The sequence below is a fragment of the Hippocampus guttulatus genome, chromosome 8 (assembly GCF_054856545.1).
Source record: "Hippocampus guttulatus isolate MCC_2025c chromosome 8, RoL_Hgut_1.0, whole genome shotgun sequence".
NCBI lineage: Eukaryota > Metazoa > Chordata > Actinopteri > Syngnathiformes > Syngnathidae > Hippocampus > Hippocampus guttulatus.
The window spans coordinates 22,319,552-22,337,121 of record NC_141268.1 but is presented as its reverse complement, the minus strand read 5'-3'; the positions used below and the strand labels follow the sequence as shown (position 1 = coordinate 22,337,121).

At 49.9% G+C, this 17,570-nt stretch overlaps 1 protein-coding gene across 1 annotated transcript; it reads right to left on the bottom strand.

The window, feature by feature from the left end:
* Positions 1-265: 265 nt before the first annotated feature.
* On the bottom strand, positions 266-15,740 carry rybpb (RING1 and YY1 binding protein b). The gene is made up of 5 exons (XM_086118592.1): positions 15,577-15,740; positions 14,831-14,953; positions 3,386-3,712; positions 3,196-3,294; positions 266-3,033 (listed from the first exon to the last, which is right to left on the bottom strand). Exons 1-5 carry the CDS (start codon positions 15,600-15,602, stop codon positions 2,784-2,786), a joined length of 825 nt encoding a protein of 274 aa, XP_085974718.1. The 5' UTR covers positions 15,603-15,740; the 3' UTR covers positions 266-2,783.
* Positions 15,741-17,570: the final 1,830 nt, after the last annotated feature.

Here is a 17,570-nt window from a genome sequence, read left to right as displayed (position 1 = left end):
GAGGGGATTTTTGGTCCAAAAGGAAGTCAGCAGTTGGCGGGAGATTCTACATTGGCGGCCTGCGACGGAGGGGAAGAGGGACCTGGATGATTGAAAGCTCTTGTCAACAATTTATGGGCTCGCTCATGTCAAGTGCGAGTACACTTGTGCCAACAAACACTCCCAGAGTACAGCTCAATCAATAAAGCGCCCCGCCCCGGCCAGAGACGCTCACCGCGCCGTTGCATTCGTGCGGAAAGACACAGAGCAGACAGCAAAACGGAGAAAACTTCAACAATTTTTATTTGTGAAAAACTACAAGCAAAATTCATAAATAGACATTTCTATTTGAAGCAAGAGGAGAAATGATCAGGTTAGCCGATAAAAGCGCAAAGTCGTGCACATGCCAGGAACGGGTCCTATTTCAACATCAGAAGCTGGACGAAGAAGCTGTGATCCGCTACGCACATTTCCACACCAGAAACGTGGAAGTGGGAGGAACAATGACACATCGGCTCAACGTTAAACAAACCCAAGAAGGAAAACGTAAAGCATTAAACAAAGAAATGGATTCTCCGACTGTTCCCGCCTTTCTTTTCAAACAGAGCAATCAATTCCAAAAGCATTTGCACAAGACATCTTAGAGGAAGAAATGAGTTTGTACAAGACACGGAGTCGGGGTCTCACGTTGAAGGGATACAGTCGGCAAACAAGCGTTCTCTCTATTTGAATCTCTGACAAACAAAGCTAAAAAAAAAAACGTAACCATCTTTACACAGTAAATTAAGGTTACTGGCGGCACACAAGAACAGAAATGCTTGCGCGGAGAGGAAACGAGGGGCTTCGTTTGCCATTTCATCGTGTTTGCAGGTGTGAAAACGATATGTACAAGCGATGCATCGTACACTGCGATGACCATTTGGCAAAAGTTGAAGACAAATCTTTTCGCTTGCGCTACTACGCGGTGGCAGATAAGGCAAACCAAACGACGGCCGCTTCGTCCCATTTCGGACAGATTGCATGACAAAACGGGGGCTGGTTATTTTGGGTTGTGTAAAAAAAACAAACAACAACAACAACAAAATCCAACATTTCAGTCCATTTTCTTCACCTGGCTTCTCCCCCACTTTGAAGGCTGATGGCATTATTTGTACGCAATAAAGCACACGATGACATTGGAGACACTTCTTAAAAAGCAAAAATGTCTGAAAGAAATAATTGATACGAGTTGCAAAAAAATGATTCTCCCTTGGTGAGAAAGTGCCTGTGAAATGGCGCCCTCAAATTTTGCCGGCATGGACCTCGGTCACGACCTGAGCTGTTGCGGTGTGGGGTGCTGGCGGGGGCGGGGCTACATCTACATTGAGTGGTGGGGGGGCGGGTCCACTCAGCCCGTGTCCGGTGCGCCGCGCGCAGCAAGATTGAACAAGAAGAAGACCATTAACAGGGATTATATTAGTCTTTATTTATTTCAACTGTTATTCATCTCAAACATTAGATAATTTGCAGTAATTGCATTTCAAATTGTTATTCCTCTATGTATCGTGTCAATATGAAATTCCTTTGGTCCTTCAATAAATAAAACTAAGATATCATATACACATTTATTCTTTATACAATTTCATACAGGGAAAAGGAAATTAGGTTGTTCTCGTATCAGCGTCGGGTGGAAGTGAATGAGAACCCTCGGACAAGCCTTGCGGTTCTAAAATAGGAAAGCGCGATTGTGATTTGAGGTTCGCCTCCGGATGACCGCGGCCTTTAAATTAAGATTGAGCAAAAAAAGAAACAAGAACGACATGAAACTCTCTCAAGAAATCAACTGGTTTGCAGTCGCCTCTCGCGGGGGTTTTTCACGAGAAAAACGCCGACAGACCCGCATCGGTTTCACCGAGAGGGACCGCCGCACACCCGTTCCTTCGGTCGCCTCGGGAAAAACTCCCAATTTCCGCTTCACCTCGAGCCAGGGAACTCAACATTTGCACAACGGAAACGGAGCAAATACCTACAGCTTTTAGTGTTTTACACAACAGCCTACACTGTACAGTTAAGGACACAACAATACTGGATAAGATTATTCGTTCAAAGTGGAGTATTTGGACTTGTGACAGCACACGGCAGCCATGAGGAAGGTCCCAACGGTGTTCAGAGTGAGACAGTATTGTGGAGGGAAGGGAGTCACGTTCAATCGGATTCTTCATCACCTTGAGCGATTGGGAGATCTGCAAAACTTTTTCACAGTGTATCTAGCACCTTTTTGTGTGTGTGTGTGTGTGTGTGTGGTCTGGCATCATTTCAAACTGCATTAAAAACACTGAGGGAACGATCGGTCGGTCGGCAGAGCTAAGTAGCCAAGCTTCAACATCATCAGGAAAAAAATATATCAAAGAATACAGGTGCAACAGGTAATAAATAAGGGTACAAATAATAATAATAATAACAAAACGAGGGTGGTTATTGTGCCTGGCGGAGAAATGTTTGACAAAAACTAAAAGATCGACTTGGCCTCACACCCACGTCCAAATATAAAACAATACCTACAAGTGTCTCGACGCTAGCATGGGCGTTAACTCTCGTGTAGTCCGCGGCTCCTGTTCCCGCTCCCGCCGGAGATCTTCTCCTGCGCGCCGGGTGCACCCGCGCGACCTTCCTCCAGGCCGCATCCAGGTGGGTCATGGAATGGAGGCGGCGCCGCCGAGGGGGGGTCAAAAGGCTCTCCCCCTTTGCGATCCATCGTGTCCAAAGTGGGGGGTGTGTGAAAAGGGGGTCGAGTGGGCGGGGTCAACGGAGAACGGCGCCGGCCCTCAGAAGGACTCGTCGTGCCCCACGGACAGATCGCCTTTGGGCGTGGAGGCGCGCGACGAGCCTTTGTCCATGCTCTCCGAGCCGGAGCTCTGGTGCTGCTGTTCGGAGCCCGCGCTCGACGTGATGGTGGACGAGGACGTGGACGAGGAGCGGCTCTTCTCCTTAAAGTCTGTGATGATCACCGTCACGTTGCCCACGGTGATGGCCAGCTGCTGCGCCGTGCTGCGGTCGACGTTCTTCAGTTTGGGCCTGAGGGAGAGAAAAGGTCAGCGGCTTCAGCCGGCGCGCCGGCGCCTCGGGTCCGCGTCGACGAGCGCGCCTTCCCACTCGCCGCATCCGTCGGCCTTGCCCGCAATCAATGTACAGCGGGCACCTTGACTTACGAGCGGGGCCGTTACGCGACACACAGACCTGGAAATGTGATCGTTCTTGTTGGTCTTGGTTGCCGATTTGCCAGACTGTATGCTCTGCTTGTCACTGGGTGGACTCGGGTGGCTGTCGGATTTGGGTCTGGGGGAGGGCCGACGCAAAGAGCGGTCAGGCGACGGGCCCCCCTCGGCAAAAAAGAAAAGTCTCCTTCCCCGCCTCGGCGCCCACTCACCTGCCCTTTTTGATGCCGGGCTTCTTTGTGATGGACGGGATGATGTCTTTCGGGATGATGTCTGTCTCTCTGTCGGCTTTGTCTTGGACCGGCTGCTCCTTGTCACTCTTGTCCTTCTCGGGAGGAGGCGTGTCTCTCTCGGGCCTCACTATCTCGGGGCGCTCGCTTTCGGGGCGAGCCTCCCCGACGGCGCGCTCTCCTTCGCCGTCCGCCCGCTCCCTATCTGGGCGCTCGCTTCGCTCCCGTCGTTCTTTTTTAGCCGGGGGCGGCATCGGATACTGCTGGGCCGCCTGTTGGGCCACCAGCTGGGAGTTGATCCTGGGTTTCCTGTGGAGGACGGCCAACTATGGATTAGCCTCTTGATGGAGCCCCCGCGGCCAAGTGCGCTCACGCAACAGGCAACGAGCTAGCAGCTCGCGCACGAAAGGGCCGCCCCACTCCCGGTAGCTCTCGCGCGGCGCTGTTTGAGAGCTAATCTCATTAGGGCGCGGCCGTCATAAAACGAATGGCGGGGATCACAAGGTGGGACATTTGCAGCACATCGCTGAGGTCTTCTAATCTGATTACAGCGGGCACGGCCCCCCCATTTGTCGCGGAGTCGAGACGCGATGGAGCTGCCGCACCGCTTAGCTAGCTAGCATAAACAGAAACGTTGCTCAAGCGGACAAAGTCATAACTCGAGAAGAGTCAAAAGGCCCAGGATAAGAACCAATAAATCAGCACCTCGGCTCCCGATGCAGATCCATACTGCCGAAGCATCTTGACAACCTCATACTCACAAGTTCAAAAAATAAAATCTCAGACATTTAAATGCTTCGCAAGCAAGCACGCGAAGGCCGTTCAAGACTTCGGCAGAGTCCGAACACTCCTTGTCGTCTACTTGGTCAACACTTTCAAACATTAGACAGTCAGATTAGCGCTCTGCGGCCCGCAACAAACGCATCTAATCTCCCCCGCGCCCCCCCCCCCCGGCTATTTCAGACACTTGCACCGCAAGCGCAGCGGGCGGGATTGCGGAGTTGACCGCAAGTCAATCAATGAGGCCATAATAGAGCATCATGTCACGATGCTTCGCACCGCTCTCAAATCAATACAGCAGCTGTCGCGAATGATGATGAGCCGTGGGCTTTGGCACCATGCTTTTTTATTTTTTTTTGCATGGCTAGACGGCGCCCCCGGGCTCTTGCCCTTCGGGGACCATTATTGGGCTCATAAATGCTAATATGGACTGAAAACATTCATCTCATCTTGGCTTTTTCGTTTGTAAAATATACCATCAAGCCGAGGAGTCCCCAGCGACCAGTTCGGGGAGCAATAGAAAGGCCCTTTTGTCCACAAGTGTGTCTTAGCTGTGCTGTGCAACCCGCCTATTATTCCCGTAGCCCGGATTGCGGTTCAATCAAGTATCACAATTCATTTGTCATTCTGTTCCAGCCCAAAACTAGTCCATAAATAATGAATATTGACCATAAATGAATATCGACTCCGCAATGTGTGGATCATCGTTTTCGCTTTTCGATACTTGTCACAAAGTACCTAAAATCGCATTCTTTCCACGACCTGAACATTCTCTCTCTTTCCCGAGATTTTCTTACTTGCGGCCATGATTTGAGGCTGGGAAAGCCCAGATTGATTGCAGAAGTACAAAATGCGGACATTCGGCCAACGGCGCATCAGGATTCCATACCGCAATTCCCTGACATGGCTTGAATCGTATGTCCGGTAATGGGTGGGGAATTAATTTACAAATGCCCGTTTATCCGAGGGGGGCGGGGATATTGATTAAAATCAACACTGCTGATGTGCGTCATGGTTTGCAACGAGAGCAGGAGCTGGCCTGCGGTTACGTTGTGGGCTCGGTGGTTTTGTGCTGCAGCAGCAACATTGACTTTGACTGAGCGGGCAAACGTGAACGCACAACATGGGTCAATTACGTGGACTTTTTTTTTTTTTTTGTGTGTGTCCTTATTAAGTATGTCTAAACTCGGTCCAGTTCATTAGATTTCAAAGTGCTGCGGTGGAGTGACGAGCACCTCTTGCCCAGAGTCAGCTGGTGTACAGTCACTTCGGACCCCTCTCGGCATGAAAACAAGCAAGCGGCATTGATAGTCATTGCATGACATAAATGAACAAATATTCTCCGCTTCATGTGGTTATTAAGGCAAGAAAAATCAACGGCGATCCAATATAAAGAAAGCGTGAGAATGCTTTTGCAAGAGGAGGCCCAAGCTGGAGCCGACCTGGGAGTCCAACTGTTGAAATTGCTCCTCCAACACGCTGCTCGCTGCCAAGACGTTTCTGGCGCGTCACACCGAGTGAGCGCAAGCCCTCGCAGCGGGAAATCCTTTGACGCTATCTTGCCTCCCCTTTGCATTGCAACGGACGATTGACGCCCCCCCCCCCCTCTGGGTACGCATCGATTCTGATGCTGTTGGCAGGATGTGTGTCACTCGTGACAGGAAGGCCCAAAGTTACTGGTGCTATCTTGAAAAGCTCCTTACGTAGTCGGATCTCGGTGAAGCTACGCTTCTCAGCTCAGGTACTATTTGTCAAGAGGTTTTTTGTTTCTTTTTTTTTTTTTTTTTTTTTTTTGTCAAGAACATTTCGCATTTTGTGAGGAAAGATTGGCGACCCAGCCAAACCACCGGAAAGACTCACAACAACACGAGCATTCTCGCGACTTGGGCCAATCGATCACACGCCGCAGTACGTCAAGTGTGTGATAGCCACTGGCTGTCTCGCTCGCTCACTCAAAGTTCACCCCGCACGCAAAATGTCCATTTTTTGCCCGTCATCTAGCGAAACACGTGGCGACTGGCGTCGGAAAACTTGGCAGCTCTGTATTTCTTGATATGAAGCATCGAGACCGTCAGAACACACAGAACGCGATTCACGGAGAGAGCGGGTGAAAGAGATCGAGATGGAGCGGGAGTTAACGCCGGCAACTCAAGAAGCTGACGAGGACAAGCAATTATTTCCCGCCGCGACCAGCGAATGCGATGGCTGGAAACGTGAGAGGCCAGCTCAGACGCACAGAGTGACCCAACTCGGACAAACGACGGTGCACCGACTCATTGACACACGGCCAACAGCAACGTTGAGCACCAGCACAAAAAGGGATTTTCAGTCAAGTCAAATTTCGTGACATTTAGCCCCCTGAAAAGGCTGCGCCTGTTTTTGTGCGCCAATTTGGTCGGCGAGCTTCAGAGCTGGTGGCCACATGACTCGCTAAGCAGCCCGATCTCGCGGCACATCCCTTCCACGGCGCATACGGGGAGGCCGTGGGGGTTGGTTGAACTACAAAAGATCCCCCGTCATGTGCTGACAAGCATGAACCAACAAATGATCGTCACGCATTCATCTGTGTCAACACTTGCATGACACTTTGAGGATTATGCGGACGCATGGGAGCCTCCCCCCCCTCCCCCCACCATCGTGAAGCGAGCCTTGTTGCAGAGCACGTTTTTTTTTTTGTTTGTGGTGTGTGTGTGTGGTACAGTATGGTGTGCAGCTTCACTGACTGCAAACAAATGCATAATTTAAAAAAAAAAAAAGCTGAGGTTACATTGTGACTTGGATGCGTCACTGCGCCACGGCATGATCAATAAAACCGCATCTGGTGTACCCCCTCAACGTACAATTGATCAAGGCAAGTGCAAAAGTGTTGTGACATTGGATCGGGTCATTTGTGTGTGTGTGTGTGTGTGTGTGTGAGCGCGCGCTCAGCAGGTTAAATGAGGACAGGCAGTGCCTGAAGAAGAGCCCGGCTCTCGACTGCTTCTCTCTCTCTCCATTCTCACTTCGTGACAGAGGCATTTTCCATTCAGGGCTTCATCTCGCGACTTGCAAGTCGGGATTTCGGGGCTTTTAATGTGAGCGTTGCGATTGTTGTCTGATCACGACAACCATCCCCTTTTTGGGCTCGTTTCAAAAGAAGGAATAAGAAGCGGCTATTCCAGCACACAACACACAGCACCGGCACGGCTTGGTACCATTTGGGCTCGGGTTCATTTCGGTTGCAAAAATGCGGCCACATCGGCCGGGGCCCGCTACGCAATTTAACGACAGCAGGGAACGAGGCTCTCCTGTTTTTTCTCCTTCTTTCGAGGCAAACGGCCGAGGAGAAGGACACGCATTTTATTTCAGGGGGGGGGGGGGCAAGGCGGATGAAAACGAAGTTTCTCACCTCATCAAAGTCAGAAGACGCATTAAACGGATGAAAGGTAAGATGCAATCAAACACATGGACAAAAAAGTGTCTCTCTTAAAAAGCGAGATGAAATTCTCTTGTTTACAAAAAAAAAACACGCGGCTTGACGCAAAACATTGAGAGAGCAGATCCTAGATTATTATTATTTTTTTTTTTTTATGATTTACTCCCTTTTTTAGAAGAGCTTTTCACTTGGTGGAAAACGTTGCATTCCAACGCACGTTTCTTCTGGCACGAATTCCAATCGCGGAAAGTGAAGAAAGAAAATCGAATTGGCTCGAGAGAGAAAAAACACGCGGCGCTAATCGAACTGAATGGGAATCAGCAAAGGTGAAATGGTGAGAAATGCCCACCGTTGCCAACGTGGAAGCAGCAACAGCGACTCAATCCGCACAGCAGAGACATTACAGACAGGATACATAGTTGTTTTTTGTTTTTGTTTTTTACTTTGTATGTGAAAATGACCTTCTCCGGATGGCACTCATCATTTTCTTCAAACAGCAACAAATACGAACGCTTCAAATTTGAACTCCGGGCGAGGCAGTTCAAGCAAAACTCAAGAGTGTGGCCGTTGCATTTTTATGGTTCCCGAGATTGTAGTCAGTCACTAAAGCTGAACCGAATGTGCTCGTGGGCAAGTCAGAAGCGAGCGTTTGGCAGAGCCAATTTTAGACCATGTCTGAAAAGACGTTTAAAAACGTCTTTGGGAGCGAATGAGCTAAAAGTAGGCACACGGTCATTTATGTTTATGAGACTTCGAAAAGCCAAAATGTCTGGATTCATAATGAACGTCAAAGGAAAATGTAACATAAAAATAAAGGAGGTGATCTCTGCTGTGTTGGCATCCCACAGGTGAAAAACACGCTCATCGAGCCCAAGCTCGAGTCTCGCAATCTCGCCGCACAAACGGAATTCCTCAAACAACACAACGCATTCATTCAACTGCAGCGGACATTTGTGATGAGTAAGGATCGTGTGCGTTGAAAGCCCGTTCGACACGCGAGCACAAATCTCGGATTCGCGGAGGGAGAGTGACGCGGCATTCCGTACCGAGGGGTTTCCCTGCTTTGTCGCGATTCGCGTTTAAGGCGAATAACGAAAAGCGCCGGCGTCGTCGCAACTTCCGATGACACAAAACCAAGATGAAGGAAGCGGTTACGAGAGTTGTCATAGCGCACGCGGCGCTTTTTCTAACTTTGTCCCCATCTCATCTCATTTGCCGTGAACGGGAAATATCGCGCCTCATTCTCATCGCAAGCGCGACGGCGCTATATCGTACTCGGAGTCGATCCCCCTGCCCGGCTTGATGGTGCTGCGATGAAGAGAGAGGGAGAAGAAAAAAAACCTGTTGGCACCGGCTCCCGCTCAATGGATAATGACGTGCATCATTCTGCTTTGGAGCCCCTTGAGACTCTTGGCTGAATGAGCACATCCCGCTGAAAAGCCATCCATAGCCCGTCTCTCCTGCAACGCGCGCGCACGCTCTCGCCGACCGCAAAGCTTTAGCCCAGTAATAATCTCCTCTCGATCTGTATGCTTTGTTATATTCCAGCGAGCGGTGACTCAACATTGACAAATGCCCTCGTTCTCTCTTGCGCTTGTCCTCAAAAGTCTTTTTGACAAACTCTTTGGAGACCCCCCCCCCCAACCGCACTTCCCACGCCGCGGTTACGCTCAGTTGCTTTGCACGGTGGTCTTTTCCCCTGAACGGTAACGCGCCGCAATTCAGCGCTCAACATTTGCCACTTTTTGTCAGGGTGCAGAATCGGCGATTGTAGCGAATCACTTACGCTCTGTCAAACGCCACAAATAGTCATGAAGAATTTTTAAATCTGGCAAGTAGCGTCTAAAGATTAGGACGCCCCACAAAAACACCCGCTTACGATTGGAGTGCAGATGCTGATAATGCTGGATAAGGCAAGGCGCTTGGTTTCCTATGAGCAGGGCGGGGGGGGGGGGGTTAAGACAAGAAATTGTGCGCCGGCGTGCCCGACTTACATAACGCCATTTTTCCAAAACCTTTTTGTCTAAATGTGGCAGTTGTGGAGTGGATGGATTATACCATCTCCATGATTGTGAATGACAAAAAAAAAAAAGGGAGGGGGTGGGGGGGGGCACACTCATCCTTTACTTTCCAATAAGGACACACCGAAGCGCGATCAGAACTTGGGCATTGGTCATGTTCATTTTCATCTGTCACTCCGGCTTGCATTCTTCCACCAAAAATGCGACTCCCGCAGCCGTTGCCGCGATGCTTGAAAAATGAAGGCGACAAGAAATCTCTCCGCCTCGCAGAGACGTTGGCGAGCGGCGAGCCGTGGCACCGAGTGTCCGCGAGAATTTACACATGGCATATTCTGCATTGAAAATGTCTGAAGTTTCGAATGCATGAATCGAGCGCCACACCAAATGTGAGCACATTTATTGTACAAATCTGCCGCAGTATGCATGAGGTAATTTCCGTGGCCCATTATTTTGACCGCGCATGTCGCAACAGCTGTCAATTATGCAACGGCCGTTGTTTTACAGCAATGAGAAATCAATTCACAGACTGTCAGGTCGCTTTGCAAGTTTTTTTTGGGGACAAAAAAAAATAAATTCCATCGAAAAGTTGACACCATTTACTGTGGAGCAAGCACATTTTTGCGTCGCTCCATCGCAGGGGTGTGAAACTCATTTTTGTCACCATTATAACTGAAACTATATCAACAGGTCAAGAATAAAAAATCGTATTTAATTTACTGCCATGAGAGGTTTGGCGACAAGAAAATGTTCACAATCTCTCTCTTTTGGTGCAGATTTTAGCAAGCGTGGTGCAAGTTGGACATGTTTGATTTGTTTTCGCGGGACACACCGAAAAAATGCGGCGGGCCAAAATCCGGCCCGCGGGCCTTACGTTTGACACCCGCGCCCGAATGTGATTCGCAAGCACACGGAGAGCGCGACGCGCCGCAACGGCTTCGGAATCACGACCAAAAAACACAAAAGCTACTCCCAAATGTGATGGTTTTCTGTGAATTCCATTTGCCTTTCGTCGGCAGCAACGAACGCGGCGCCGCTTGGACAACTTCTCGACGGAGCCCTGCTTTGACATCACACCCAAAGTATTTCATTTGGATGGAAGCAATTTGAAAATCGGCGAAAAAGGGAGACGGCGGCACCGCTGCAGTCGCCGACCGAGGTACCTTAAGAGTTCACGCGATGGCTCCCATTTATCAACTTTAGAGGGCTCTTAATGTCTTCTCCCGGGGCCCCCCAGGGGGGGCTCCCAGAAGAGCAGATTAAACATCAGCGCAAAGCAAACTCCAGTCCAAAGCGCACAACTCTGCGCAACTGGGCTTCCGACGGCAGAAATGTTGGCGAGTGCCAACATCTCGCAAAGAATGGAGCGGCGAAGGGGCATCGGGGTCAGGTGCAAAAGGCAGACGGCTTGTCTTGTTTCACAGTCACAGAGGTAGAGGCTCGATTTAGCCTCCCCGGGTATCGAGTTACATCACCGCGCAGGACCGGGTCAACAGGTTCGTTAGGCTGCACGCTGATGGGGGAGGAACTGTCCCCGGATGCTAATGTCAGCGCCGGAGTTTGCCCTTGTTAACACACATTCTTTGCCTCCGCGAAGACAAATGAAAACGGCGGCCCGACGGTTACCTGGGGCCCCGGGCCCGCCCGCGGCAGGTTTTCCAAGTTCACACTTGGACACGGGGCGAGCTTTGACCTGTCCTTCATCATCAATCGCACACGGTCTCCTCTGCCTTAACGTCCACAGACTCGTTCGAGCAACGTTCGCAATGACGACCGAGTCGTGCGGTTGTTCGCTTTATCGAAGTCACAACGCTGTCGAAAACGGCCTGACTTGACAAAGTATCCGCCGATTCCGCTTTGAGTGAGGAGTCTGCTGACCGCTTCCGTCTACAATTTTCTGGCCAAGTGTCGCGACGCTTTCAAACGGCTGCCACTTAAGGCGTCCATTTAGAAACGCGTACCGATCATTGAACAAGGTTCTGTCGAGCGGCTCCAAATTTCACGCGTGAGGATTGACTGTCCGATTCACTCACGACGATGAGCGACCGCAACTCCAACAGATGCTTCTCTGAAAGCTCGGTAGAGTGCAAGCTCTGGAGACCGTAACATAATACAACGTGCCTTCAAGGGGAACGGAAATAAACCGGAACCCCCCCCTCACCCCCACCCCCACTCTGAAGAACACATCATATGGGCCAGCGCTGCGATTAATACTGCGATCGTGGAATAAGAATTAAATGGAATAATTTATCAACTGACAAGCGGTGCAACGCTTAGCGAAACGGTCACCAGCCGCAGACCAGAAGCGACGTTTAAACAACTGCTTTTCCTTCTCTCCTTGCGTAAGCCCGTTTATTTTCTTTTTAATTGATCTGTGGGACCGGCAACGGTGTCAGACTTGTCAGCATCAAAAGCATCGCGCCTCTGCGACTGTCGCAAGCCGAGCGGAAACTTGCCGCTCGCGACGGCTCGCTGGCCGGACGGAAATGGCCGCCCGGCTGGCGGCGACTCGCTAATGTGAGCCGGCACCGTAGGATACAATTTTAACCGATGAGAGCATATTTTGATGGATTAGCGATCGCTTTGTGTATGCAACTAACGATGGAACGCGATTTGGGGATGCTTTCGCATTGATGTCGGCGCCGACAGCCGATGTCAACAGAAGACAGGATACTCGCTCGGCCAATGCGGCAGCCGCCATTACGAGTCAGCCAAGTCGTGCGGCCGCCATTAGCCGACTAAATAAGGGGATCTGTCCCGTGTGTAGTTTGCCGTTGCTGAATATTTAACTGCTCTGTCTTAGTTTCTACGTAAAAAAAAAAAAAAAAAAGCGGGCAGAAAGATCCGATTCAAGTCACATTCTCACAAATACGCACTATTTGGCCCTAAGATCGAAACATGCTGGATTCTGCAAACAAAGACCATCGTTTAAGTTTTTTTTTGTATACTTAGTAGATTTAAGCATCAGATACAGACATGCGAACAGTGACGCATGAAATGGTGAGCACGACGCCCAAGAGCCCGCCGCAAGTCAGCTCTGAAATCAAATGAGCAAAATGAAGATCCGCACGCAGCATTCGCAGGCTAAGTGCGCGCCGTGTTGATTTCCGTCAGATCTCCCGCCGAAGCGCATCAAGGTAAAGGACGCTACTTCATTCCTCGGTTGTGCCGACTTTGCTCTGGCAGACGGCCCTGCTTTGCCCGCAACTGGCAACAATACAAATATCGTGTCCGCGTTTCAAAATGCTCATGAAGTTTCATTTTTAACCTCTTCCCTCTCACCTATTGGAGCTCGCGTTCTCACTTGGCTCCCCTTTTCATTCCGCGCTAAGAACTGCAAGTGGAGACCGACAATCAAACGTGCATCGATTCCCTCAGCCCCATCCCAGACCAGAAAAACACAAAAGCGGGAGACCGACAGAGGAACATGAGGACAAAGTTCTTCTCTGAAATCAGCGTTGTCCCAGCCTGATCAAATCGTAGAAACGCCAAACGACTTTGCTCAAGGCAGCTGCGGACGAGCGTCTCCTTCACAGAGCAGAAGCGTGTCACCGTTTAAAACACCAACCAACATGAGACGGTTGTTCCGCGACATGACAGCGAAATGCCTCCGCCGATCCTCCATAATTGAATTCAGTGGGAAGCGCTGGTACGCATTAAAATGAAAGGCCAGCCGACGACGTAACAAATGCACGAATCAAAGGGTTTTGCTCTCAGATCAAACAGATCGACACGACGAGCACTGCGGTGATGTCACCGGCCAAATAGAAACCAGCGGACTTTTGCCAAAGCGCCGATCTGTTTCCTGCTTTTATGCGGAGCGTGCTCGGCATGCATCATCAGCCGCGGTGCTCCGAAGCACGCTGCCGGGGAAAAAGGACGTGGGGGGGGGGGGGGGGCAGACCATTATGCTGGAAGTCCACCTTTCGGATTCTCAGTCAAACGGCAGAGGTTACGCTCTCCCCCGGTCCTGACGGGCGCTGGCCCGGCGCTCGATGTGAACCCACAAGTGGAAAGGTTAGAAGCCAAAGGGCTCCTCTGAAAACCACAAATGACTCATCTGCGTTTCAGTCTCATCGCGCAACCGATGACGAGCGCAAAACAAAAGTTGTGCCGCACACTTATTTGTCATCGAAAAGACTCGCTGCCAGGAAAGCGGGGGCGTCCTTATTAAGAACCTGAAGGGAATCCCAGCATCACATGCGATTGGGTGATTTCATCTCAAGTGTCTTCTGAGAAATGTCACCGCAACATTTCTTCTCACTGAAGACAAGCGCGCTCGACATACCAAGTTGACACGGGGCCCTGGATTCCCGTTGGAATGAAGCAAATTCCCGTCAAAATGAAAAAGGCTGAATCGGAATGCAATTACATTTGGATTCACAGGCGCCTGCCCTGCTCATTCTCCATTTTGATGTTAATATGGAGTCATTGTATGCGCGGGTTAAAATGGCAGCGGCTGACCAGAACTCGCCCGTGACAGGAGAACTTGTTTTAAAGTACTTGGAACTTGGTTTTATCAAGACGTCGCTTGAAGAAAAAGTGTTAACGCTATCACAGCTACTGCTCTGATCTGATGAATGGAAAAATCACGTTACAAGTAAACGGGTGACCATAAATCTTCATTCGGAATGATTGCCAAAAAAATCAATTAATAAAAGGCTCCATGTAAACCCGACTGGTACAGACATTGCGATCACCTTAACGGACTAAAGGAACTGGAGTACATTCGGAAGATGACATGGAAAACAACCACCGCGTTGTGCTGGCCACCAAATCACTCTCACACACACACACACGTGGATGTCCAACTCTTCAATGTCCCTTCATTGAACGCTGCACAAGCATGCCGCGCACAATTAATCAGCAAATCCAAACTAGTATGGAACCAAGCAGACTGGCGCGCACACACCTTTCACAGTTTCCCCACTCCGCTGCCGTTTCTCCATCCGAGCACCTTCAACCAGCATGCCCCCCCAACACACACATACACACGCACACGCACACACACACACACACTTCTGTTCAGCAGTGACATGCTTTACCTTACTGACAACCTTAAAATCCGAGCAAACCCTTCAAGCTTAAGTGGTCGTTACAAAGTCCCGCTGTCGATCAAAGTTGCATTCCTCTAAATATCGACGCACCACGGGTGCTTGCTTCCAGAGAGAAGGAGGGGGGGGGGGGGGGGGGGGCGAGCGAGCGCTACGATACCTTGTTGATGTGCCCTTCCTCACATCGCAGATGCTGCATTTAAAAGCCTCGGCTGTGTTCCGAAAGGTGCAGACGCTACAGTCCCAGTAGCCGTCGTCAGCTTGCTTGGCTTGTCTTTTTGGCCTGACAAACAAGACACACACACACAAACACACACGCGCGCGCGCGTTCTGGTGAGTTGAGACGTGCAAGCCCGTTATTGACACATTTCCGAAATGACCACGAAGCGGCGATTCCGGGCGAACCGGGGGCGACAAGATCAGACGTTTCAAGGCACGGCGCCAAGAGGATCGGGGCTTCGTGCCCGAATTTTGGGCTTCGCGTCCCGCAAAGTGGAGCTCGTCGGTAATCTCCTAATTGCTGACGAGCGGACGACTGCGAAACGCCGTCCGATTGGATCTCGCCAGTTAGCCTAGCAGGCAGCGCTCGTCGTTTTCGGCATCGAAGCTTAACGTGCCGCGCGATACTAAACAATGTCCAATTCGACATCGGGCGGCCCAGCGCGCTGCCTAGAGACGGAAGAGCCTTTCAGAGAATGCCAGGCGCAGCCCGTGCAAAAATCCCTTTGTTAAGGGACTGGCTTGTCGGGGCGCGAGAAGCCGCCATAGTGACTGCACGATTCTAGCTAGCTGTGGCACGGCGATTGAAAAAGGCAGCAACGATCCCCGAGTGAAGGAAACGCGTCCAAAGATCGAGCCCGCGACGCCTCGAGCGAGCGCAGATTGGTCGCCGGGCGATCGCATTACCTGGTAGGGCTCTTTTTGTCGCCCATGGTGAACAATAATCCTCGGCAAATAAGAAGAAAAAAAAAAGAGGGGGGTTGGGGGGGGGGGCTCGTTGAATTGTCAGTGAGTGTGCTGGGGTTCCAGATCGAGCCGCTGCTGAAGCTGCTGGCAGACAGGCTCCACTCAGCGCTGGCTCCAGGCACGGCACAGAGACTGACTGCACTGCGCCACGTGATCGCTCTCGTCCAATCGCGGCGCGAGGGGCTTTAAAAAGTCGGGATGGAGATTTCCCAGCTCACAACTACCGCTGGCATATTTGACAGTCTTCACCTGAGTTCACCCCGCACATCAAAGACTAGAACCCGGCATTATCGGAGCAAAGTTGAGAAAGATGGCGGTTTTGAGGGTGTCAAAACCCAATTGACCCGCTTATACATACAGTGCATGTTCAGAGGGAGTAGGAAGAAGTGAAAACTTTTCCATTGCTGCCCTTTCATCTCATTCATCATCACTTAATCAAACGTTCTTTGAACTTTGCATACGCTCTTAGCATACGATACAATATGATAGAAAATGTACAAGTTCTTACAGGCAGTACGATTCCTTTTCCCACTAATCATCTTTGTAAATATGTCAAGCGTGGTATAGTATACCATCAGACTTGACTATAAGATAGTAATAATGATCATAAATAAGGTTCAAGCCATTTTAAACGAAAATTCAAGTTGCATTGCAGGATACGAATAAGAATGTTGAATTTCACACTGTTACAGGTAAAAGTCAATTGAAAGCGTGAACGGTTCGTTAAAAAAAAATTGAACATGTTCAATTTTTATTAACATTTTGACTTGTTTGGTTGTTAAAAGCACGCGGGGACGGAACTCTAGTGAGAAAAAAAAATAGCAACGTGCAGAGTGAAATTCTGACCTCCCCGACCACGCGTGATCTGTTTTGAGCAGTTGTGACGCCGGACAATTATACACGATGCATTAATGACTACCTGGGGAGTGTCATTATCACATCACATGTGCGATGTGAAAAGTTTGGAGTCCTCGTTACCAGCAAGTTCACCCCTGCCAAGACGTTTCAGTTTTACTGAGCAAGCTTCGCCCTCTGTTGTATAAAGCCAGACATTTCCCGCCACGTCCACACCGATGAAAATGTTTACACTCGACAACTCCGCCGTGAGCCTTTTCGGACTTTCTTTCATCCATCTTCTGCAAAAGAGACACTTTTAATCGCTTCTTCGCACTTGCGGGCTCCGCCAGGCGGCCTGGTGGAATGTGTCGCTTTCACTCTGCCCGTGTAAGTCGAGGCTCTCTGTGGGGGAACGCTCGCGTGAATCATGTCTGCTCATTAGCTGCTCGCCACGACGCCGGGTCCCATTGTGCATCCCCTTTTCGGTTTATAAGTAAGTAAGTAAGTCGGCCCTCCACCCAGTGATTACCGCCGCTTATCTCAGTGCACAATGCGCTAATTGGGACTCATCATGATGGCCAACTGGAAACTGCTATTCAGCAAAAGCAGCTTGTCTTATGGCTTCTGTAATTAATTCTTCCAAGTGCTGTGTGTTTTTTTTTTTAAACATTTTGCAGGATTTCCAAAAGAGACTATACTGTTGATTCATTCATCGGTACAAGAATAGCTGGGGGAATATGAGCATCCCTAAATAACCAAACACTTTGTGCAGAGAGTTCCCCCCCCCCCCCAAAAAAGGAGGGCTTTTATTATTATTATTATTGTGGAGAAAGGAAGTGAATGTGGTGCCACAAATCTGTACCCAAAACAAAAAGCCAAGCATTCAAGTTGAGAAATCTGATGCCTGTGGGCTCGAAGGGTAAGCTAAAAGAATATTTGAGATGGAGAAAACAAATTAGTGATGGTCCAAGTGCTGATTTAATCTGTGTTTGTGGCAGCTGCTAAAAAGCCTTTGATCCGTTCTCTACTTCAGAACGGTTGCTCAGTGGTGTTCATTGAAAGAGCGCCGTGACATGTAAAAGCCTCATTTTATTCGG